This window comes from Ursus maritimus, unplaced genomic scaffold (assembly GCF_017311325.1).
Source record: "Ursus maritimus isolate PB19 unplaced genomic scaffold, ASM1731132v1 scaffold_1, whole genome shotgun sequence".
In the NCBI taxonomy this organism is placed as follows: domain Eukaryota; kingdom Metazoa; phylum Chordata; class Mammalia; order Carnivora; family Ursidae; genus Ursus; species Ursus maritimus.
In genome coordinates, this window is record NW_024423343.1 from 932,512 (window position 1) to 956,302 (window position 23,791).

Below are 23,791 nucleotides of genomic sequence, written 5' to 3' on the forward strand. Positions count from 1 at the left end.
AGGTTTATTAGCTACATTGTTTTAATTTTCTGTACAGTTTTAATCTTCATAATCTGTGTTACCAGAAGAGCTGAGTCTGTCTTTGTCCCTAACGCTAGATATGTCAACTTCTAGTAACCTTCCTGTTCTTACTTTATATATTTTGTAGCTGTGTTATTAGATACGTACATAATCAGAATTGACTTGGACTTTTTAATCTTGACCTTCTTAGTTCTTACTCTACAGACTACTTTGCAGGAAATTAACATGGCTAGCTCAGCTTTCATTGGTTAGGACTTGCCTGGACTATTCTTCCTTCCCTTTACTTTCAGCCTCTGTGTCCACTGGTTTAGGTGGCTGAATTAGCCTTTAGCGGGATTTTGTATTTACATGAGATTATTACCACGTCTGGATTCATTTCTTCCATCATATTTTGTGCTTCATTCGCCTTGCTTGTCTTTTACTTCTCCTGCTTCCTATTCTGTTTTCTTTTTTCATCTCTCTTAGTTAATAATTACTAATACAAAGTAACGTAACTGGTAAGTAATCATGTATATTGTAGTGAATACTTCTGAACCTACCACCTAACCCAAGATCTAGAACATTGCCAGTAACTTCTGTTGAATGAGAGTTTGTTTGTGTGATTTGAAAGTTAAAAATTGTGCTTTCACTAGATTACCTTTAAATTTGTATCATTAATTCAACAAGGGCTAAAACTAGTATTTCTAACCTTTTCTCAGATAATCTGAAATATTCCAACTTCAGTTTCTTCCTTTCACCTTATGTTTTGTTGCTGCTTACAATTTTAATTATATTTTGTATTTTAATTTCCTCCAGATTTTATTGTTATTAGTATGAGCTCAGTGCTTGTTTCACTTTATCTGGGTTGCTGGTCTGTTTGTCAGTGACCCTCCTGGCAGGACCCTCTGGCTCTCGCCGCCTTCTTGCTGGAGCGTGTCCTTCAGTGGTTATCTCAGCAGCCATCCAGTAGTAGGAATGGCTTCTCTTGGTCTGAATGTGTCTCTTTCACTCTTGTCCTGAAATGAGAGAAAGGGTTCTGAGTTGACAGGTCCATCTTCAGCATAGTTCACAGGTGTCAGTTGGTTGTCCTCTGGTAGGCCCTCTGCTGTCTCCTGGTGCTCCTCTGGAGGTGACCTTTCTCTTCTCTAGTCGCTTTTAGGTGCTACTCTTGTCTTTGGCATTCTGAAGTTTCACTGCAGGGTGTTTCAGGGTGGATTCGTTTAAATGATGCCTCTAGCTACCTGTTCTGTCTCTTGCGTGTGGGGGGGGTATCGTTACATTCTAGAATTTTGTTTTACTAATACTGCTTCTCTGTTCCTTGCGATTGCTTCTTTCAAAACTTCTATTAGACATATGTTTGACTTCCTCATTCTCTTATCTATAGTTCTTTTTTTTTTTTTAAAGATTTTATTTATTTGAGAGAGCAAGCATGTTCGAGAGGGGTGGGGGACAGAGGGAGAGGGAGAGAGAATGTCAAACAGACTCCCTGCGGAGCGTGGAGCCCAAACCAAGAGTCAGAGCATAACTGACTGAGCCACCCAGGGGCCCCTCTTATCTCTAGTTCTTAACCCTTTGTGTTTGTTCTATCTTTTGATTGTTTTCTTAAGGCCAGCTTTATGTCTTCTATCTCTTATCACTTCAGGATTTTTTTTTACAGTCTCAATCTGACAGTTTTGTCATCCAAAGCTCAAGACTAATCCAATTTCAGTTTTCTTATTTTTTGAATTTTGGACTTACAGCCTCTCTACAGTGTGGGTAGGTTTTTGGATATCATTTGTAGCCTGGTATGAGGTTTATTTTCTGCTGAGTGGGGTTGCTTTCTGTTTTGCTAATTCCTAGATTTGGGCTAAGGGGTCTTGGAAAAATGGGACTGTAAGGATTTGAGCCCTAAATCTTTATTGAGTGTTAGTCCATGGCTGCTTGTGCTCAGGACGAGCTCCTACCACCTGGTAAAACAGATTGGAAAGTCTCTGTGCTGGTGGGTTTGTTTTCTTTCTTCTTTTTTTCCCCCCGATTGGCCTACCTTCTGTTGAGAGTTCTTTTGAAGGTCACGGCTCTAAGGGGCTGGGGGATGCTGTTCTAACCTTTCACCTGGAGCAGACCCACATCTTCTCCCATCTCCCCTTGAGGGCTGAAAATCCAAATGTCACAGACTGATGTTCACTTTTTGAGTAGCCATAGGGGGTGTCCTCACACATTATCTGGTGTGACTGTTGCTGGACCCAGCCCTCTCAAGTCTGCCTTTGCAAACTATTTGTTTCAATACACTGATGCTTGCTGGGAAGAAAAGCTGTTCATAATTATCAGCAATGAAGCATCCTGGGACGGTTTGTAGCACAAGTTCAGCATTTGATTTTACAGCCTCTTGTTAACTATGTTTTTTAACGTCTTTTAAAGCCTTCTGTGCACCAGCTACCGTGTGAGCCTCTGACTGTGGTGACTTCCAAGCTTCATTAGAAGTTACTTGACAGTTGACCTGCCAGCTGTTCAGTAATCCCTTCCCTCTTCCTCCCTCTTTACCACCCCCCCCCACACACACACACACACGGTGCTGAGACTTCAAAAACAAAACAACAAAACACACTTGTCTGAGCTGCTGATTGGTTAGTCCCCATGGAAGGACTACCTGCAAACACTAACCACATAGTAAGAGACGCTGAAGAGCTTGGTGCAAAAAGGGGTTCTTCCAAGTCTAAGGAGGTGCCACCCTAGGAACTTAGGGCACTGCTTTGACAATGATGTCCTTAGCTCTAAGCGCTGGATTTTTTACCGCCTCACATGGTTTCTCTCCCCCCAGGGATGTCATGACGGGTTCCTGCTGGCTGGGCTGGGCTTCTCCCCTGGCCTTCAGCTTGCACACACAGTTGCCTACTTGACATCAGCACTTGACCATGCAGTGGGCATCTCATGTCACATTCCCAAGGCAGGTTTTTGCATCACACTCCCCCCTTTCCAGTCTAGTCTTCCTTCAGTGTCCCAGTCTCAGTGCAGGCAGCCAAGAACCTCCCTGCCATTCTTAATGATTGTCATGCTCTGTGTCCAGTTAACGAGGATCTTCTTGGTGCTACCTCCCAAGTCGGGCCACCTAGTTCAAGTACCATTGCCAACCACAACCGAAAGCTGGTGTCCTCTTCAAACTGAACAACTGCAGTGGCCCAAGTCCCCCTCCTCTCCCCCACATACTTCGTGTTCCACTGAAAACGTACATGTAGTCATGCCTTCTGCCACTTCAAACTCCCCGTCACCCTCCCAACCTGAGCAGCACCTGTCTGAGAACTGCAGGCTGTGCTGACCAGGCTCAGGGCTTCCTGTTGAAGCTGACCTGGCTGTACCCACAATCCCCGATGTGCCCCTCCCTGCCTCTTGCCCTGTGTGGCCCCACGTATCTGTGCTGCACTCTCATAATGCATGCAGGATTCTGCCAGTGACACTTCATCAGAGGTACAAACTAATGTGCACAGAGTCCTGCGCTGGACCTGTGCCCTTGATTTCAAAAAATGAAACAGTGCAATGATTTATTGTACAAGGAATGCAAGCCTGATCAGCCATGCTCACCCTCCAGGGCAGAGGCCCCTTGAGGGTAGGGATTTTCTCTCCTGCTGGATCTGGGGTTGGGCACACAGTAGGCACACCCATTCTCACCTCCATGCGGAAATAATGCACTCTTTTTTTTTTTTTTAATGAAGAGGGGTCTTCAAACTGCTAGCCAGGGAATAGGGATATTTTGTGGAGGTGAGGGACATGATGAACTGAGCCACACGGGAGCGGGAGGGAAGGAAACTCTGTGCTCCGAACTCTGGGGCATGGGCTGTTCGCAGGGAGTTTGGTGAGGCTGGAGCGAGCTGTCGTCCATCTATGTGTGGGGGAGTTGTAGATGGGGAGGGGGCAGCAGTTAATTTCCTTTGTGTTGTCCTTCGCGGTCTCTTGTTTCTTTTTTGGGTGGGGAGGCGGTATTTGGTGACCTGGCTTCCAGAGCGGGCTCGGCCGGCCGGTGCGGGTCTCCCCGCTGCGTTCCGGAGGTGGTGTGGGGTATGCATTTCTCAAGTCTCCGACCCCACCACTCACCCTAAAAGCCACTGAGCTCTTCCAGAGTTGGGCCCGGATCCCTGGCTGCTCGCCCCTGCGCGGCGGGGTGGGGGCGGCGAGTGGGGACCCCGCGGGGGGCGGCGGGGGCGGGGCGTGGGCGCGGCGGCGGCGGCGGGGGCGGGGCGAGGCGGGGCGGCCGCCGCCTGACGTGTCTCGGCGGGATTGGAGCCGCCGCCCTATATAGCCGCGGGGGCCCGGGCGCCGGCCTCGGAGCGCGGCCCGGCTTCTCCGCGGCGGGCGGCGAGCGGACGGGCGCGCGGGCGGCGGGACGGCGGGACGGACGGGCCGACCCCCGACGAGTGAGCGCGGGACGGAGGGGTGGTGGGCCGGCGCGAGCAGGGCGGGGGGCGCGCGGGGAAGTTGGGGCGCGGGGCGGGCGGGGCGCGGGCTGCCGACGTGGAGCGCCGGGCGGGGGAGGGGCCGGGGCCGCCTCCCCCCCTTTCCCCCCCGCCGCCAACCGGGCGCCCCCCCCCGTCCCCGAGCGCCCCCTCCCCTTCCGCCGCCCGGCCGGACCCGGGGGGCGGCTACGTGTCACCACTGCGCATGGGCCGCGGCGCCGGCTTGGGAAGAGTGAGAAACTTTCCCGAGCCGTGGCGCCGGCCCGCGCGCCCCCCCGCTGCACACACACACCCGCGCCTCCCGCGGCGGAAGCCCCTCGGGGTCCCCCTCTCTCCGTGCCCCCCCCCAGCCCCCTAGCCCGGCGCGGGGGAGGGGCGGCCGACCTGGGGCTCCGGCCGGTGACGTGGGCGTCCGGCCCTCGAGCTGCCCCCTCCCCCCCTGCGCCCCTCCCCCCGGCCCGGACTTGAGGGGGGGTTGCTGGGGGTGCAGCGCGGGTCCCGAAGGGCAGGGCCGGGGCCGGGACAGCGGCAGGGCCCGTGCAGGCCCGGCCGCACCTCCACCTGCTGTCCGCCTGCGTGGTTGGGTGGGCCTGCTGCCCTGGGGGGCTGCAGCGCAACTTGGATGCACCCCAGGGTTCGCGCACGAAAAATACATTACGGAAAAATACCGAATTTGGATGAAAGGCGGGGAGGCCCAGCGCGTTACTGCCCCTTTAAGCCTGTCCCCGCCCGCGGGCTCGCGTGGCCTGTGGGAGGGCCTGCTGAGGTGGCATCTGCGAAAGTTCCTCCTGCGGGATGGGTGCCGACTTCCAGAACTTAGTGGAGCCGCTCACCTGGCCCTCGTGGGGGGGCCTCGCTCGCATGGGGGCTTTGTGAACTTTTAGCCCGTGGGAAATTTGTTTTTGTTCTTAAGTTCAGCTTGTGGGTCTTGAGAAGTACTTTGGGGGAAAAAATTCCTTTGCAGGTTTAGTGTAGGGATAAAAGTAAATAGTTTTAATTTTGGAAGAAGAGGAAAGAGTCCTGGGTTTCCACTGGAGGTTTTTAATATTCTCCATATTCAGTCCTGTCTAATTAATGTGAAGCAGGGAGATTCTCATTAGGTGGCTGAGATAAGGTATTTCTGTACTGTTACTTCTTCGCAAAGATCTTTCCTTTTGAAAATGTAAGTGGCAGAACGTCACAAGGGAGTCCAGTAATTCTGCTAGAGAAGGAAAGTTCTTTCTTTAGAGATTTTCTTGTATGTTTGTGACGACCAAGCTTCAGGTGCAGCCCACAAACATTGTGACTTTGTGTCTCTCCCACATGATAGTCAGGGGTACTTGACAGTCCCTTTGCGTCTAGTTGCATTTGCTGCACAGTTATATTTTGAGATGTGCCCCCCCCCCCACCGTGGACATTTACACTCTGAGAAATAAGACTTAAAGTCCACGATGAGAACAGTTTGAGATTTGCTTTGAGCGAGTGGATCTGAATGCTTTCTGCAGGGAAAGTAACCAAAATGAGGAAGGGACTGGAGCAATCTTGGGAAGAACTGGAGGAGAAAGGCTTCACATGTCTGAAGCAGTCTTGTAGAAAAGAGTGGACTTGTTCTCTGTGGCAGAAGTGGGGCAAGAAGTTGTAGATCTTGGCACTACATGAGGCAGAGCACTCTGACAGCTGCGCAGAGGTGAAGCGGGGCTCCCTTAGAAAGCCGCGCAGGTCCTGTCTGGTGGTGTTCAAAGATTGCAGTCGAGTGGTGCCTGAGGTCCCTTTCCAACCTGATTTGAGTAGTGTTGTTGGAGTAAGTGAGGAACTGCGATAGCATGTGTTTGGTCTCTATTCCTTGAAAATGGGACCTGGGTAAGGTCTCCTAAGAACTTAAGATAGCAGTGATCACTGGTGAGGTCGTGCAAGGACTCGGTGGAGTGGGAGTCATCTTGTTGTCTGTGAAGGCAGAGTGAGGGCTGGTGGGGAGCAGATTTGGGTGGGCATAGAGCTGTTGGGGGGACAGTTCTTAGGTACCGCTTTGTTGAAGTGGAGGCAGGTAGCCCGTCATGCTGAGAGCATGTTAGGAGGGCTGATATTGGCCTGTTACAAAATCTTAGCCCAGAGCCTCAGGTAGAGGGAGGTTTGCATTTATATATGCATCATCAAGTATGTGTTTAAAGTGGATTCTTAAAAGATAGGGTTTTGAGAAGCTTATAAGAAAAAGAGAAGGCTTATTAGATGATATCAGAGCCCCAGGTGTTAACTCTGCTGCTTAATGCAATCCATTCATTTCCAGCTGCATAAACTGCCATTGGAAATCTGGGGACTAGAGACCCAGTGTATCCTGTCAAACAAGTCTGGAGTTTCTGGAAGTCCACTTTGTCCTGCTGCCCAAGGCCTTGTGCACACTTGGGGGCATTAGAGGCTCTGGGACAGGTTCTCCCTCTGACACAGTAGGAGGCTCAGTGGGGTTGGTGATCCTTTCTTGATCCGCTTGGACTAAGGGGTTTCATCGAAGAGCTGGCTGGGATTGACTTTGGAAAGGTGTGTGAGCTATCTCAGAAGAGACCTTCAGGAATTGGTCTTCTCTTACGTGACACTAGGTGCAGGGTGGGAATTGCTTCTGACAGGACTGTGGCTGGAGGGGACATGGGCAGTGACCACACTTTACAGACTTGAGTGGCTGTCACCAGGCACTGAAGATTTGCCCTGTCCAGAAAAGCAGGAGGGCTGATCAGTGGGAGCCCACAGAAGAGGGTGTGAACGTAGTCGGTCATGTGGAGAAGCTAGATTATTAGGGGGCGGATGGCTGTGCGTTTTAGGAAGTGACATAGCATGACCTGGAGCGGGAGGCTGTTGAGATGCAAGGTCAGCAGGTAAAAGAGCAGGTGCAGCCCAAGTAGGAGTTCTGAGCGAGTAGGGCATGGTGGACACCTGGGTCCTGGATTCACTGTTGAACAGTGGTGTTCAGGTGAACAGGAGAACGCTTCCATCTTGTGCATAGACTGGCAAAGTGTGCACAGGCCAGACACTTGGCATCCCAGGGAGCGCTCACCTTTTGCACCTTGTCAAAATGCACGTGTGGGTGTGCTACTCTGAAACCTTGATTTCACGGAAAAGCCTTAATCTTTAGAACTTGTGGGTTAGAATTGTTGGAGGCAGATTCTTAAAGTTGTCTTGGTCAGTTTGTCTCCGCTTTTCTCCCTTTGTCTTGGTACATAGCAGTGTCTGGTGGGATTTGGGCCCCCAAGAGGCCAGAGCCTCTCTGGCTTGTGGAACTTTACCCATGTGATTCAAACCCTGCATTAGAGACTTTTTTTTAAGTCCTGAAATGCTGCTGGATAATGAGCCCCTTTTAAATCCAGAGTCTAGTGGTACACCCCTGGTTGCCACAAACGGTCTTCCTAGCTTCTGAATTATGCGTCTCATGGGCAAGAATTTGGGGATGTTATTCTTCAGTTAGGTAGTAGGTATTCTTGTTACTGTTGTTGATTCTCCCGTCTTGGACACCTACCTTACCCCATCATAAAGTCCACCTCATTGCACTTTACTGAGTGTGTGTGGTGTTTGTGTGAAGTGGCAGGTAACCTACCTGGAAGCCTCACTATCCCAAAGTCCCCAAGGCAAGATGACCCACACCCTCTTACTTCACAGAGTAGTTCTTGGTCCTCCCCAGACGGCCTTTGAAGGTCCTTCCAACCCTGCTATTTTATGGCCTGGTTTCTAAATCCCCAGTGGATTAGAAGGGACCGAAGGACTTTTACAGGATAACAGCGAGAACAAAGTAACTACAAAATACACAGAGAGCTCATAAAGACAGTAGCTCTCAGTCACCCTCAAGAGCTCAGGAGCCCCCGAGGTTCGCATTCTGTTGTGTACCATAGTACAGTATCACAGAATCTTTTTCCTTCTGGCTCAGCAGTGAGAGATTAAGAGGAGTACAGGAGAAATTACTGAACCATGCAGGAGAACCAGCCATCAATTTTTAAGGATTTTACTTCAGAATGGTTAAATTTAAAGGTTTCGACATTAAGGGATCGCTCCCTCAGTTTCAGGGAAAAGTTGCCCTCTAAAAGTTCTGGATGGTTTAGATTTTACTGTGATAGATTTTGTTTGAAGCTAATAGCCTGGGGGCAGAGCTCCTTTTTTCTCCCCCAAGAAATTTGTCTAAATATTAGTATTAATAAGCAAAGTGTAGGTAACGTTTTGCCCTCTTCTGGTGGGGAGGTAAAACGATCTGGGTTATAGAATGCAGATAAGTAACTTCTCTCTGATTTTCTTCTTGTTTGCCCTCCCTTCCTGTCCCACACCAGCAAAAACTGGCAGGCTGACAGAGGCGGCCTCAGGACGGACTCTCTGGCTACTGACCATTTTGCTGGTAAGTGTGACTGTCCTTTCTGAAGGTTTCCTGTTCCTGGGCTGTACATGTACCTTCTTTCGTTATGTTTCATTCTTAAGTTTCTAGTGGCTCAGAGAGACCTGAGCCGTGTCCGTGTGTGCCCTTCAGATGTGTCATCTGGCTTCCACCTAGTTTTAGGCCTTTTCTCTCTTAAATGTGAATTATGTTTGTTCAGGAATCTCTGAGTTTGGATCTTGCTTCTCTTGAGGAATACAGAGCTTAATTTTCTTGAACTTGGGAAGTGGTCTCCCTGAGCTGTAAAAATTATGCAAAAACTCACTTTTATTATATAATTGGCTCTCTTAATGCTTTTTTGCCATGGTGGTAGAAAAAGACACTTGGTGCATAGTGGTGTGAAAAAAGTGGGTTCTTCCTCATCGCAGTAGCGTGGAGCTCACCTAGAGTTGAAGGGAGGAAGCAAACACTCCTGCCTCAGGGCTGAGTGAGCCCAAGTCCCACTGAGTACCTGGCACTCAGGATTGGGGTCTGGAGGCAGAGACTACTTGGTTCCTTCCCTGAACCAAGGAACTGTGTGCCCTTGGGCTGGGTTCCACCTGCTCTGAGTGCCCTCTGACCCCTGAGAGCTAGGACATGAGAGAATAACCCACCAGCACATGTCAGAGGCACTTAATCGCCTGCTTCTTGCTGTTACATTGTTGCCAGGGAGGGCTGAGTGGCTGCTCTTTGCGCCCTTGCCCCCCCCCGGGGGGGGGCATTGCCAGGCTGTGTGGTGCGCTGGGCCTTGCTGACTGTGCCCGCGGTGCCCGCCATCCTTACAGAAGGGGGCTGATTGCTTCTTGTAGCAGCTCTCACGTGATGTATCTTGTAAGCATCAGGAGGCATGTGGATTAACAAAATAACTGAGATAGCTGTTAGGAGAACCTTCCAGAGGTTGGTCTGCAGGCTGTCTCTGCAGCCCCTGGACATTGTAGGATTGGAGCTCTCAGCTGGAGCCTCTGGCTCCTCAGAGCGGAGAGTTGTCGGAGGACCCTCCTTCACTTGCGTTTTTCCTTTCATCATTTGCTGAAAGTTTGGTTATCATCTTGTATCAGAGCTTGTAAGTGAAGAAAATGGTGTGGTTTGCTGGTGAAACAGAATTAAACCTTTGGCTAAAACTCTAAGCCTGACGGGTTGGCTGTGCCTTGACTCTGCCTCTGACCTTCCCTCCTGCTTCAGCAGCTCACCCAGATTGTGCGTAGGCCCGAGACCAACCATGAGCTCCGTTGCAGTTTTGACCCAGGAGAGCTTTGCCGAACACCGAAGTGGGCTGGTTCCACAGCAGATCAAAGGTGACCACCCTTTTGTGCTCGTATTCTCACTTTGAGACACCGCTCCTTCCCAATCTTTGTCCAACCTTATGGCCTTTGAGAAGTGCCTTTTGGGACTGTAGCTGTGGGGTGGAGCCTGGGCTCCCACTTCTCAACCTGCTCTGTTTTGTGCTGTGGGCGCTGCCCTGGTGTGCGGGGGTGGATCTGGGCAGGAGTGATACCCTTCTGGATACAGAAGGGTTTGCAGTGTGGACCACTTCCTGGAAAGCTAGTGGTTTTGATCATTGGTAATTAAAATGAGATTCTTTTCCAAAATTACTGTTCCCCAGTTGTGCTGAACTAAAATCCTTCAAAATCTGGCATATATTTACAAGAACAGGGTAACTTCATTTGAAGGCTAAATTTTCATCTGTAATCTTTCATCTGTAGGTAGATTGTATAAAATTTTCAGGTGAAAGAGTAGATTAACTGAATCAACTGTCAGTTCTTAAGTTTAACTAAAATTAAAAATTCACTTTGTCAGTTACACTGGCTGTGTTTTAAGTGCTCGTTTCTAGGGCAGTGGAGACCCAAAGACTGCAGAGTGCCTGCCATGTTGACTCTTTCTACCTGATGCAGCAGCCCTGTAGAGTCTGCATTTCTAGATGAGGGAAGTAGGGCTCTGACGGGCTCCAGCTGCTGTCAGCACTGAGTCTGTATTGGTGTCCTGGGATAGCACAGCCACTTGGCCAGAAGCGGTGAACCCCGAGTTGGACGCAGGCCTGTCTGATTCCAAAGGTCATCTCCCTGCTCTGTGTGCACATCCATTCACAGTGGTTTTTATTGGGCCCTGCCATTGCTGGGGCATTTGGGGTGATCCGAAAGACTCACACTCCTGTTTTCATGGAGCTGTGGTTATTGGGACCAAAATGTGAATGATTAGGGCACTGTGGGCATGGGAGCGATTAATGCTCTGGGGCCTGATTTCTGCAAGGCTGTTGCTCCTGTGAAGGGGGTCGCGGGGGTTGAGACAGCAGCTCCCGCAAGGGTTCTTTTCAGTACTGTGTGCTACAGTGGGAAGCCGGCTGGAGTCGGCCTCACCGGTGGCTCTCACAGGCAGCGCTGAGCAACATTACTGTGTTCTGCACATTTAAGGGCTGGTTATATGCCGGGGATTGTCATAGTTGTGGTTTTTTAAGCACAGGATCAGAAGGGTCTAGGGCCTGAATTTTTATGGTAAGGCCTGTTTTCACGGGGCTCACCACATTCAGGGAGGAGTGGGGCATCTCGTGTCTGAACGGACCACTCACAGGGGAGGCTGCCTACACGGGCAGGGTACTTGCCAGCAAGGTCAGAGGCTGCCTCTCCAGGCCACGTGCCGAACCTGAGGGCGTGCTGGGCATGGGGACCTCCTGGAGCCCTTTCCTATCACTGAATGAAGGGATTGGGGGGCAGGGTGTCACTCAAGCAATTAATGTTCTGTGTCTCTTCTTTCTTGACATTAAAACTCTCCAAGTGTTTTTTTGTCCAGTGTTGAAAACATGTGCTTCCTTTCCATTTATGTTGGCTGGTCCAGTTGCTACTTTAAATTCAGAAGAGGAGAGTGACCCTCCAACCTACAAAGATGCCTTTCCTCCGCTCCCAGAGAAATCAGCTTGCTTGGAAAATGCCCAGGAGCCTGCTGGCGCCTGGGGTAACAAGATCCGGCCCATCAAAGCTTCTGTCATCACTCAGGTAGAAACTCTGTTCTTTCTTTACCTGGTCCTCCAAGTAGGAAGTGGTAGCATCTGATGGAATGGGTTTTGAGCACACACAAGTGAGCGTGCTTTGGGCATGGAAGTGGGGGAGGCTTTCAGAGCAGACGCACCCCCACTCCTGGGGAAGCTGGCTCATGCTCAACGTGTAACCCCCAACGCTCGGAAGGAACAGGCCCCATAGGTTCTTCAGTCTGCTGCAGCCCAGCCTCTGCTCCCAGCTGCTGAATGTGGCTCTCCACGTCGCCAGCCCCAGCAGGAACTTGTCTGTCTTCTCTGTCTTCTCTCCCACCGTATCAAAGCAAGTCTTCTCCTTTGGGCACACAGCTCCCCATTTTCTTGGGGTCATGAGATCAAAGAAAGCCATCTCTCTGCTACCTTAACGTGAGATATTGGCGAGCAAAGCACTTCTCTCTGTGTGAACGCATGTTGGGTACTGGCTGCTGATTATCTACCAGCTGTGTGCTGAGACGTCCCCTTCCCTGAACCCGAGATTCCTAACCCGTTGCTTCCTAGATCTTTCCATCTTTCTGGTGGCTGAGATGGGACTGGTGTCTCCTCAGTCTTCCTGATCTTGTGAACTACACCACGTTCTACTTAGGGGTTCAGACCCAAGACCAGGACTCATTTGGGTTCCTCCTGCTTCCACCCTTGCCTCTGTTCACTCCCTTGTCCAGAGAGCTGCTGGAGTGAAGCTGAGTCATCAGTTAGCATATATCCTTCTGCCTGAACCCTGCTTTGTTGCCTTCTCCTCTTGCTGCAGAATGGTTAGAGGAACCCGGCCCCTTCCTTTCTCCCGCTTGGACTGCACCCCACTGTGCTCTTACTGCTCCCCTGCCTACCCCTGTTCATTGCCCTCACCCTTTTGCTCTGGCACACCTCTGAGCGTGGTTGTTCTTGGTGTCTCCCTGTCCATGAGCCCCTCTCCCTCCCTTTCTGTCACCTCCACTGCACTCGGCTGGCACCCGATGTTTCCGTGCTGTCCATTGTGTCAGGGAGGCGCTCTCTTCACTGGAGCGCCAGCCTCCTGCCCTTAGGTGCTTTCTGCCCGCCCCTCCACCCCTGCCTCTCTGGCTCTGGAGTAGGGGTGAGGAGAGGAGTGGGGATACTTAATGAGGGAATGAACTCAGTCTCCTTACTCTGCGTAGTCAGTGCCTAGACACTCACATGCTCTCCCATCTCTTGATCTCTTCACTTTCCCTTCTTGACCTTTCCTGAGCAGGTGTTCCACGTACCCCTGGAGGAGAGAAAATACAAGGACATGAACCAGTTTGGAGAAGGTGAACAAGCAAAAATCTGCGTGGAGATCATGCAGAGGACGGGCGCCCATCTGGAGCTGTCTCTCGCCAAAGACCAGGGCCTCTCCATCATGGTGTCAGGGAAGCTGGACGCCGTCATGAAAGCCCGGAAGGACATTGTCGCTAGACTGCAGACTCAGGTGGGTACCTCCAGCCTCGTCCTCCTGAGTGGGCGTACCGTGTATGAAGCCCAACAGACACGGCTCTGGCTTCGTCAGACCCTTCCCTCCCCGGACCCCACGTTCAGGCCTCCCGGCATTTTTACCTGAAAAAACACTGGACACCTACCGTTTTTGCTATTTGGGTGAATGGACTGAAAGATTAGGGCTTGTCCCAGAGGTTGAGACACTCAGAGAAGCCAGGCTGCTGGATGGTAGAATGAGGACACCACCGCAGGTCACTCATTCCTAGGGCAGGGCCCAAGAGTCAGCACCTTGCTGTTTACACGTAATAAATAAGTAAACCTGTGATGCGTTTCTCTATACACACCATCACTTCAAGATTAAGGGAAATGCAGAAAATCTTATTAAAATGTCTTGTGACAGGGGTGCCTGTCTGGCTTAGTCAATAGAGTACAACTCTTGATCTTGGGGTGGTAAGCTCAAACCCTATGTTGGGTAGAGAGTACTTAAAAATATAATCTTTAAAAAAAAAAAAGAAATGGGGCTCCTCTCCACCTGACACTGATTGTCTGTGAGCTCACTGGGGAGCTACCTCCAGAATGTGGTGGCTGGAGGATGGGGCCCCGTGGGGCGGGAGCCAGGGACTCAACAGGGGGAGAGGATTTGTCCTGTCCTGTCCAAGCTCTTTCTCACTTGGCCGTACAGGGACTTGGGAGCGTCTCTAACCTCCCACTAGCTTCAGGGAATGAAATCATTAAGTGTAGGCAATTGGAAATGTGTGTCCATTGCTTCGCGTTGTGGCTGGTGCGTAATAAGCTCTCAGACTTGTGCTTTTTACTAGTTGGTGAATATTTGAGCATTTTGTGATTGAACACTGGGTAGGGAGGAGACCTGAACCACTTCACTCCACTCCTCTCCCCACCCCCCCACCATCATTACTTTAAAGCAAATCCCAGATACATTATTCACTTGCAGATAATTCAGAGTGTGCCCCCCCCCCTTTTTGTAAAGTGTTTGTTTTTGGTTTTTTTTTTAATTTGAGAACGAGTGAGAGTGGGAGAGATCACAGAGGGAGAGGGAGAAGCAGGCTCCACACTGAGCAGGGAACCCGATGCGGGACTCAATCCCAGGACCCTGAGATCATGACCTGAGCCAGAGGCAGACGCTTCACCAACTGAGCCACCCAGGCACCTCTGTTTTGTTGTTGTTGTTGTGTTTTTTAATGTAATCTATCAGGCTGGTAACTCACTTATTAATATTAATAGTAATTTCTGGATATATCCATATTCAACCTGGTCTATTTATGGACTTCTCTCATTATCTACAGATGTCTTCCTGAGTTGACTTGTTTAAATTGGCACCCAAACAAGGCCTGCCTGCTGTGCGTGTTGGGCTCCTCAGCAGTGCCCTCCCCTCCTTAATGCCTTTGGTTTTTTGGGACAAGCAGGTGTTTGCTTTGTCTCTCTGTCCATCACCAGTTTCCTGTAAACTGGTGGTTCCGTCCCAGGGCTTGGTGACTTTAACGTTCAGCTTGCTTGTCTGGCAGGGAAACTTGTGGGTGGTTCTGTGTAGTAGCTGTTGATTCCAAGACGGATCACTAGACCCGGGAGTCTTCAGCAAATCCAGCCATTAATAACGTTCCTGGTCATTCTTTTGCGTAGCGGTTGTATCATCTCCTGATGACAGCCAGAATTCATCGCTGAGTGGATGGCGGCTTTCTAGCCACTGAGCCCCGAATTAGTTGGTGTTCTTGTGAAGAGCTGTCCTTGCCGATCGCTCAGTCAGTGTTGAGACTCCATTGGCGCTCTGGCGTCTCCTCTGGGATCCATGAATCTCCGTGTCATTTTGAACTTTTGATGTGTTCATTAGTTGTTGGACACTGGGACTCCCTTCGGGTTGGCACCCTGCAGCGTTCTGGGGTGACCATTCATGTCCACCATTTCCTAATCTCTAACATGGGGAGTTTCGAGCTGACCGTGGTCACAGACCTAATGTCAGCTGTTCATCCAGGAACTCTTCACCTTTTTGGTAGGGCGCTGCATGAGTGCAAACTGGTAGTTGTAATGAAGACGAAAGAAAGGTGATGGAGTTTTACAGTCACTTGAAGGAATGTATGCTCTCATCTTGAGATATAGTTGGGTTGGTACAAAGTCAGAGCTGTGTAATAAGGTTTGGTCAGAGACAGCCTCTGCACCCTGTCCCTGCCTCCCCTGCCAGCTGGCCATTCATAGTCTTTGACTGACCCTTCCCTTGTTGGGGTTTGAGAGTAGAAGCAGGAGATGACTCGGCGTAGTAAACCCTGTCCTGCACCTTGTTTTTCCTGCATATTTTCCAGAGCTGTCTGCGTATCAGCAAGTACTGGCTTTGCTCCTTTGTGCGGCTGCGAGATGCCGGTGGGCGTGCTGTGATTCATTCGAGCATTCCTGTTGGTGGGCATTTGGGTGCCTTCCCGACTTTTCTGTTAGAAATCATGTCGCAATGAAAACCTTGTGTGTAAAGATTTCCTGTTTCACCCGGTGTGTCTCAAGATCCATTTCTTGGCAGTGAGACGCCTGGGTCGGAGGGCAGCACATAGGTAATTTTGCAGTAGCTGCGAGCCCCGTCCCTCAGTGCTGGGCATTGTCTGCACTCCCCTGCGCTTCCCCCACAGCCTTGCCGCTCCCGTCAAAGCCTTGGGCTTCTGTCTGGAAGGTAGCTGAGTGTACTTTTAATTTGGATTTTTCAGATGAACAGGACTGAGTGTCTTTTTAACGTCGAAGGGCGGTTTGCATGTTTTTCTGTGCACTACCTTGTCTTTGGCGTTTCCTATCAAGTTAGTTGTCCACGTGCTCAGTAGAGGAGGTCCTTAAAAACCCTGCACCTTACAAACCATGTTTCCCACTTCGCGATTTGTTTTTTGATCTTGGTGTGTTTTGCTATGTGACTTTTTATTCTAGTGCAGTCAAATTTCATTACTCTTTTTGTTCTTTTGAGTCCTTATTAGGAAAATTTGTTTCACTTCCAGGTTGTAAGAAACCTAATCTTTTCTCTGGTGCCTGGAAGGGGGGCTCTTCCGTTTCAGTTCCTGATGAGTTTGGGATTTCTCGTGAACAGTGCGAGGTACAGACCCACTTTTGTCCTTCTCCAGACGTCTGTTAGGTTGCCATCCCCAGTTTCAAGAGTTTTCCCCCAGTGATGTGATTGGCTGTTTTTATGAAGTCCAAAGTTTTCATGTGAACTCGGTTCTTTGCATGGGTTTTCAGTTCCCACTGTGTACGAGTGTTCTGTTCTCATGTCGTGGTTTTATATTTGTATCTAGTACAGTTGTCACCACCCCTCCTGTACTGTCTTTTCAGGATTTTCCTGCCCCATTCTTTTTCGTTCTACCATGCTAACTTTATAATCTACTTTTTGCTCAGAATTGCATTAGATATTTTAAGGAGTGTTTTGTGATTTCTGACGCATATATCCTACCTCTTTCTTTTGTTGGGTTGTCTCTCTTTGTGTGTGTGTGTGTGTGTGTGTGTGTGTCTCTCTCTCTCTCTCTCTCTCTCCTTTCCTGTTGGAATGGCCATTCTTTCCCATGACATCTTCTAAGCGGTTGCTGATTTGAGTTAAAGTTGTTGAAGCTAGATTCTAGTTTTCTTCTCCCTGTTACAGACATCAAAAGTTTTAAGTTGTGGGTTCCGGGGAGTGCAGGCCTGTGTTCTTTCTTGTCCCATCTTTGTGCCTCCTTTGCTTCCTCGGGTCTCCTTCTGTGGGGACACACTCCCATGGGGGTCCAGCCTCAGCGGGCGCTCCCCTCAGCACAACTCCAAGTACAGGCTGAGCTGGGTGTGTGTGTTTGGTCATGTTAAAAAAATATTTTTATTTTGCACATTTTTAATCATGAATAGATTAAATTTTGTGGAGGTGATCGCTTCATTTTTCTTAGGTGTAACAATATGATGAATCACATAAATTGATTTCCTAAGATTGAACCACTTTTGTAGTAAACAGTATTCAAACAGAATGTGTGAGTTGCCTGTCTGTCTTTCTGTGCTAGTTGGGAAGTGAGGACATTTTTTATTGCCTCTGTGATGCAAGCTAACATTTTTGTTTAGAACGTTAAGTGGTCTGCTGTAAGCTTGTGTCCCTGGCTGGCCTGTGTGTCCGCTACACCGGTGCTGGGAGCGCCAACACTTCCCTTTTTTTAAAGTCTTCCTGGAGGCCACTTTCTGCAGAGTCAGGAAGACTGGGAGCCTCCGTCCTCCTCCTTGCTCTCCGTGACCTCAGGAAGTTGCTTGATTTCTAGCAGTTGGACTCATTGGATAAAGGCTTTGGAGTATTTCTGTTGTATTTCATCAGACAAGTTGTCTATTTTAACTGGTTGCAAAAGAGATAGAAGAGTTTATTAGGGGATACAGGGCTTATGTCTGGAGAAAAAAAAATAGCCTGGGCCTCCAGAAACAAATCAGTCTGGTTAGGCAGTGTGTACCTGCTTTCCTGTCACATCCTGGGATAGTGTTAGCACTCATGAGAGGAGAAAACAAGACAGCATTCTTGAATATTCCTGTTCTCGTGATGGCTCACTGGGCTGAGAGGATGTTGAACAAGTAATTAATTACCCCTAAGTAATTATGACAGCTGAGGGTGTGACGTGGGGCCTTGGGAATGTACCGCGCTTGAACTTTTCCTAGCCTTGGGGTCAGGGTAAGCTTCCCCAAGAACGTGATGTTTAACTTAAGGCTGTTCCGAGGGATGGGTTGGAGGCTGGCTAGGCAAGAATGGCATTTCAGCCGTAGAGAATATCATGGAGAAATAGGCTTTTTCATAACCTACAAGCATTGTTGTTTCCTTTGATTCTCTTCCTGTTGTAGGCCTCAGCGACTGTTGCCATTCCCAAAGAACACCACCGCTTTGTTATTGGCAAAAATGGAGAGAAACTGCAAGACTTGGAACTCAAAACTGCAACCAAAATCCAGATCCCACGCCCAGATGACGCCAGCAATCAGATCAGGATCACCGGTACCAAAGAAGGCATTGAGAAAGCTCGCCATGAAGTCCTTCTCATCTCCGCTGAGCAGGTGGGGCCAGCTGAGGGCATGGGGTGTGTGCACTGGCCTCGGCCCCAGAGCTGCACCCTCATGGATGTGTCCTTTACTTTCCAGGACAAACGTGCTGTCGAGAGGCTGGAAGTGGAGAAGGCGTTCCACCCCTTCATCGCCGGGCCTTATAACCGACTTGTTGGTGAGATCATGCAGGAGACAGGGACGCGCATCAACATCCCCCCACCCAGTGTGAACCGGACAGAAATCGTCTTCACCGGAGAGAAGGAGCAGTTGGCTCAGGCTGTGGCTCGCATCAAGAAGATTTACGAGGAGAAGGTAGCGGTTGGGAAGAGCGCGTGGGGACTGTCAGTGGAGGTGTGGCTGAGGCCTAACCCTGCCCTCTTCCTCTTGTGCCCAGAGGAGTTCAGTTTCCAGTCCGTTAGGCGGTAGGGCTGCTGGGCAGGGAAAGAGTGGCCAGAGGTCTGAGCTAGATGGCTGCGCTCCCGCAGGGCCGGGTGCAGCACCTGAGCTGGTCGTGGCTCTGAGTTAGCGGCTAGCTGGCAGCTCACCCTGCGGGCTGTGAGCTCTGAACCTTGTTCTTTGAGGTGTGGAGGGAACTTGGGGTCTTCACCTCTTTGAAGTTGCCGTCTTCAGTCTGGGCAAGCTTAACTTCTCAGGTGATTCTTATGAGGAGAAAACCCAGTCCCGCTTGCTCAGTGGAGTTTCTGGGGGTGGGCTGTTTCCCGTCTTCACTTGCTGGGGCTCACAGAGTGTAGTCCAGGGCTCTGATATTGCTCCGTCCCTTTTTGGTGACGGCGTTCTGTCCCCACCTGTTCCTCCCAGGCCCTTCCCTCTGACACCCTTACGGTACTCTTCCTTAGAAAAAGAAGACCACAACTATCGCCGTGGAGGTGAAGAAATCCCAGCACAAGTATGTCATCGGGCCCAAGGGCAATTCCTTACAGGAGATCCTGGAAAGAACGGGAGTTTCTGTAGAGATCCCACCCTCAGACAGCATCTCGGAGACTGTGATACTTCGAGGAGAGCCTGAAAAGCTAGGGCAGGCACTGACTGAAGTCTATGCCAAGGTAACTGCCTTCAGGAGTGAATCCCAGCTGCTGCTTGTAGGGCTGGACTCCCAAATGGCGTTTCTGGGGCCCCGGGGCCATGTTGGGCGGGGAGCACGCTCACGGAGTCTGGACTGCACAGCCCACTGCTCTGCTTCCTGGTTTCCTAGGCCAACAGTTTTACTGTGTCGTCCGTCTCTGCTCCCTCCTGGCTTCACCGGTTCATCATCGGCAAGAAAGGGCAGAATCTGGCCAAAATCACTCAGCAGATGCCCAAGGTGAGGAGGCGTTGGGAATTTGTTACTCTGAGTTCTTCTTGGCTTTTGTCCTCCCGTTTCTGACATTTGGTTTCTTGCTGTTTACTCTGTGGACGGCCCTGAAGATCGGGGCACATTGTGTGTGACAGTTGCCACAGTTAGCTGAGGAAGAGCAAAATAAATTTTTAAAAATATCTCTGTCAATCTTTTGATCTTTTTAACCAGAGACCGTGTGTATGGTTGGGTTTCATGACTATTTTAGCAGACGTCTCCTTTGTCTGATATGGCACAGTAACTTCCCATAGTTCCATCTGTGTTCTTGGAAGAGCAGACGTGTGCACAGCTCGTGTGAAGCGTGGAGTGACGGCCTCTTCATGCTTTCTCTCTCTGTCCTTGACATTTCCCCACTTTTCCAGAGACCACCGCGGCTCTCAGTGAAGGCGCACAGGGTGGCTTGCCAGAGAACACCTCCACCGTACTGTCCTCCTGTTCACACTTGGTTTCCAGCTGACTGCTCAGTCCTTTTGCTTTCCCAGCCTCCGAGCCCTGGTTCACACGGATGTGGTGGCTTCAGGGGGCTGCTCTCCCTGACTGCCCGTGTCCGTGTTGCCTTCTCGCCTGGTGTATTGTAGATGAGGACAGGGCTGGCTCGCCTGTGGACCACCTTGGGCAGCTGTACACCAGTTAAAACCCCATCTCTGATATTTGTCTCATTTCTCACTCGAGCAAATAAGAGTGCGCCTGGGGGCACCTATGGGCCTCAGTCAGTTGAGCATCCCACTCTTGATTTCAGCTCAGATCATGATCTCAGGGTCGTGGGATAGAGCCCTACGTTGGGCTCCTTGCTGAGCTGCTTAAGATTCTCTCTTCCTGGGGCGCCTGGATGGCACAGTGGTTAATCGTCTGCCTTCGGCTCAGGGCGTGATCCCGGCGTTGCGGGATCGAGTCCCACATCAGGCTCTTCTGCTATGAGCCTGCTTCTTCCTCTCCCACTCCCCCTGCTTGTGTTCCCTCTCTCGCTGGCTGTCTTTCTCTGTCGAATAAATAAATAAAATCTTTAAAAAAAAAAAAAGATTCTCTCTTCCTCTCCCTCTGCTCCACCCCCCACTTGGGTACATGCATGTGTGCTCGCTTTCTCTCAAAAATTAATAAGAGAAGAGTGGGCCCGTAACAGTGAAAGTAGTACAGGGAATGGGGGGACAGTTGGTGCCGGTGTGCTTTCAGTCCGTGGTTTTGCTGTTAGGTGCATCGTGGAGGATTTCACAGTTCCCATGTCTGGTGAAGAAAGAGGATTAGACCACAATGTTCAGAACAGAGTAATGGGAGTCCCCCAGCCACCCCCTTCAGCGTTGTGGGGAGTCTGTGGACATGCGTTTATGTAAAGCAGCTGGGATTGGCCGCTGCCTCCGCAGAGCACCCGCGGCTCTGAGAGGGCACTGCCTGTGCCGCTTCGACCTTCTCTTTCCTGATTCTGCTGTGGTAGGTGCACATCGAGTTCACAGAGGGGGAGGACAAGATCACCCTGGAAGGCCCCACAGAGGACGTAAACGTGGCCCAGGAACAGATCGAAGCCATGGTCAAAGATTTGGTAAGGTGCCCCTTTGCACGTTCTGGGTTCCGCTGAAGCCTGGGCATAGCCAGGATGTCCTTGCTTGCCTGTCACACATCACGTGGCTGGGTGGGCCCTGGGACAGAGAAAGCTGGCTAAGTCCGGGAGGGTCACGGATAGAAGGGTCTTTCAAGGGGGCCAGAAGGACAATATTGGAACAGTGGCTGACAGTTAAGTAACAAAGGCGACAGCTGCCAGTTTGTGGACTTGGGTTGTGGTTGCGTGTCTGGGACTGTGGCACATGCCATGGCCTTGAGAGCTTGAATCCATTCTGTTCTCCTCCTGCAGATTAACCGGATGGACTACGTGGAGATCAACGTGGACCACAAGTTCCACAGACACCTCATTGGGAAGAGTGGGGCCAACAGTGAGTGGGGCTGATGGCATGGAGGGTGACCGTGGTGGGAGAAAGTCAGTTCCTGACTGGGTGTCCTCGTCTTCTCCTTGGGCTGTGCTTGGTCTGGAGACCTGGGACCTTGACCAGCCAGGTCAGAGGCCACGGTGAAGGCACACCTGAGCCCTATGGGGCGACATCCCTGGTTTTGCAGTCCTCGTGGTGTCACTGCTGCACAGTCCCTTGGTGGGGCTCCCCCAGGAGCAAGAAAGGCCAGGGCTCACGTGCATGTCTTTTTGGCGCAGGGAGGGGTCATCTGGGCACATAGTAACCCTGCGGCCCAGGTGAGCTCTGTCAGACCAGGCGTGTGGGTGCGATTTGTGGGAAGTGTGCTGAGGGCGTGCTCTGCCCAGGTGGAGAGCGTCTTCTAAAACCCCAGCTCGCCTGTGAGGCCACCACACACATCACGGTGTGCTCCCTGTCCCTGTGTATCACCTGCAGTGGAAACTGAGAGGGTAGCACACAGCCCAGCCTGGGTCCATCCCGGAGTTGCAGGGAACCCACCTGTAGAGGCAGGATGCCCTGAGAGTGTGTTCCCTTTGTTTTTTGCCCACTGTGGTCCAGTTTTTGTTTGTAATGAGTGTGAGCTCGTCAGCTGTGCTGTATCTGGTGTCAGTCTTGTGTCCTTGGGGACGTTACACAATGGTAGTGACAGTCTGCGGACACAGCGTCCATGCAAGTTCTTAGCGGTGCTTCCTTGTACCTGCTTCTCAAACCACGCACACACTGTAACTTGCTTTCGTTTGTTTCTGTTTTGATTAATGGTACAGTGTCTTTTTTTAAAGAAGGTAAGGAAATGTGGCTCTGACATTCATTTCTGATGACTGCTCCCTAGAAGTGTGAGGCCACCAGAGTGGTTCACATTATGTCCAATCTGTTTTTGGTTTCATTCCCCCCCCCACCCCGCCGTTTCTTTAATGATCCAAAGTCTCCTGCCCGGCTTCTGAGTCCTTGGCTCTCGTTGTCTCTGCCATGTGCTCATGACGCCCCTCGGTGACCCCTATGGAGCATGCTCAAAGTGCTGGTCTTGTTTTCCGGGATAAGGCCTCTCCAGGGTGTGGGGACATGGGTCTCTAACTGCACACACTGGGCTCTGTCCAAAGAAGGTGACAGAAAAAGTGTTTTCAATTTGCAAAGACAATGAAGCGCTCAATTTGGATCTGAGCTGATGGCGGACTCTCTCCAGGCAGCAGTGTGGCCTCCATGGAGCCCTAAGGTGGTCATTGGGGTGTTCTTGTCCTCAGTTAATGTAAAGCCTTCTGATTTTTAGTGGTTTCTATTTTTGGTTTTTTGAGAGTAATTTTGTGACATGAGAACAGTGGTTCAGTTCCCAAACTTGTTTCCACATTAGAAAAACCTGGGATCTTTATCAGTGGAATAGAATAAAGAACCCAGAAATGGACCCTCAACTTTATGGTCTACTAATCTTTCACAAATTAGGAAAGAATATCCAACGGAAAAAAGACATTCTCTTCACAAATGGTATTGGAAAAATTGGATAGCCACATGCAGAAGAATCAAACTAGACCATTTCCTTAGACCATACACAAAAATAGACTCAAAATGGATGAAAGACCTAAAGGTGAGACAGGAATCCATCAAAATCCTAGAGAACACAGGCAGCAACCACTGTGACCTCAGCCGCAGCTGCTTCTTGCTAGACATGTCTCCAAAGGCAGGGAAACAAAGGCAAAATTGAACTATTGGGACTCTATCAAGATAAAAAGCTTCTGCACAGCAAAGGAAAACAGTTGACAAAACCAAAAGACCACCAACAGAATGGGAGAAGACATCTGCAAATATCTTATCAGATAAAGGGCAAGTATCCAAAATCTATAAAGAACTTATCAAACTCAACACCCAAAGAATAAGTAATCCAATCAAGAAATGGACAGAAGACATGAACAGACATTTCTCCAAAGAAGACATACAAATGGCTGGGCCGCCTGGGTGGCTCAGTTGGTGAAGCGTCTGCCATTGGCTCAGGTCATGATCCCAGGGTCCTGAGATTGAGCCCCACGTCAGGCTCCCTGCTCAGCAGGAGGCTGCTTCTGCCTCTGCCTCTGCCCCCACTCATGCTTGTGCTCTATCTCGCTCCCTCAAAGAAAAAAAGAAAATCTTAAAAAAAAACAACAACCATACAAATGGCCAACAGACATGAAAAAATGTTCAACATTGGGTGGCATCAGTCGAATTCAAATAAAACCACAATGTGTTACCACCTCACACCAGTCAGAATAGCAG

The 23,791-nt window shown here is 50.3% G+C and overlaps 1 protein-coding gene across 2 annotated transcripts in view; it reads left to right on the forward strand.

Moving 5' to 3' along the window:
- Positions 1 to 23,791, forward strand: part of LOC103662600 (high density lipoprotein binding protein) — a 69,695-nt gene that overhangs the window by 27,639 nt on the left and 18,265 nt on the right. Inside the window, exons 2-11 of one of the 2 annotated variants that reach the window (XM_040638054.1) lie at positions 8,705 to 8,769; positions 9,967 to 10,079; positions 11,614 to 11,771; positions 13,014 to 13,229; positions 18,050 to 18,256; positions 18,341 to 18,556; positions 19,102 to 19,308; positions 19,458 to 19,565; positions 21,028 to 21,132; positions 21,442 to 21,520. In XM_040638054.1, the coding sequence (XP_040493988.1) occupies positions 10,004 to 10,079; positions 11,614 to 11,771; positions 13,014 to 13,229; positions 18,050 to 18,256; positions 18,341 to 18,556; positions 19,102 to 19,308; positions 19,458 to 19,565; positions 21,028 to 21,132; positions 21,442 to 21,520 (1,372 nt within the window). In that variant the 5' untranslated portion in view covers positions 8,705 to 8,769; positions 9,967 to 10,003. The remainder of the gene's footprint in view (positions 1 to 8,704; positions 8,770 to 9,966; positions 10,080 to 11,613; positions 11,772 to 13,013; positions 13,230 to 18,049; positions 18,257 to 18,340; positions 18,557 to 19,101; positions 19,309 to 19,457; positions 19,566 to 21,027; positions 21,133 to 21,441; positions 21,521 to 23,791) is intronic. The other variant, XM_040638058.1, reaches the window with a different exon arrangement.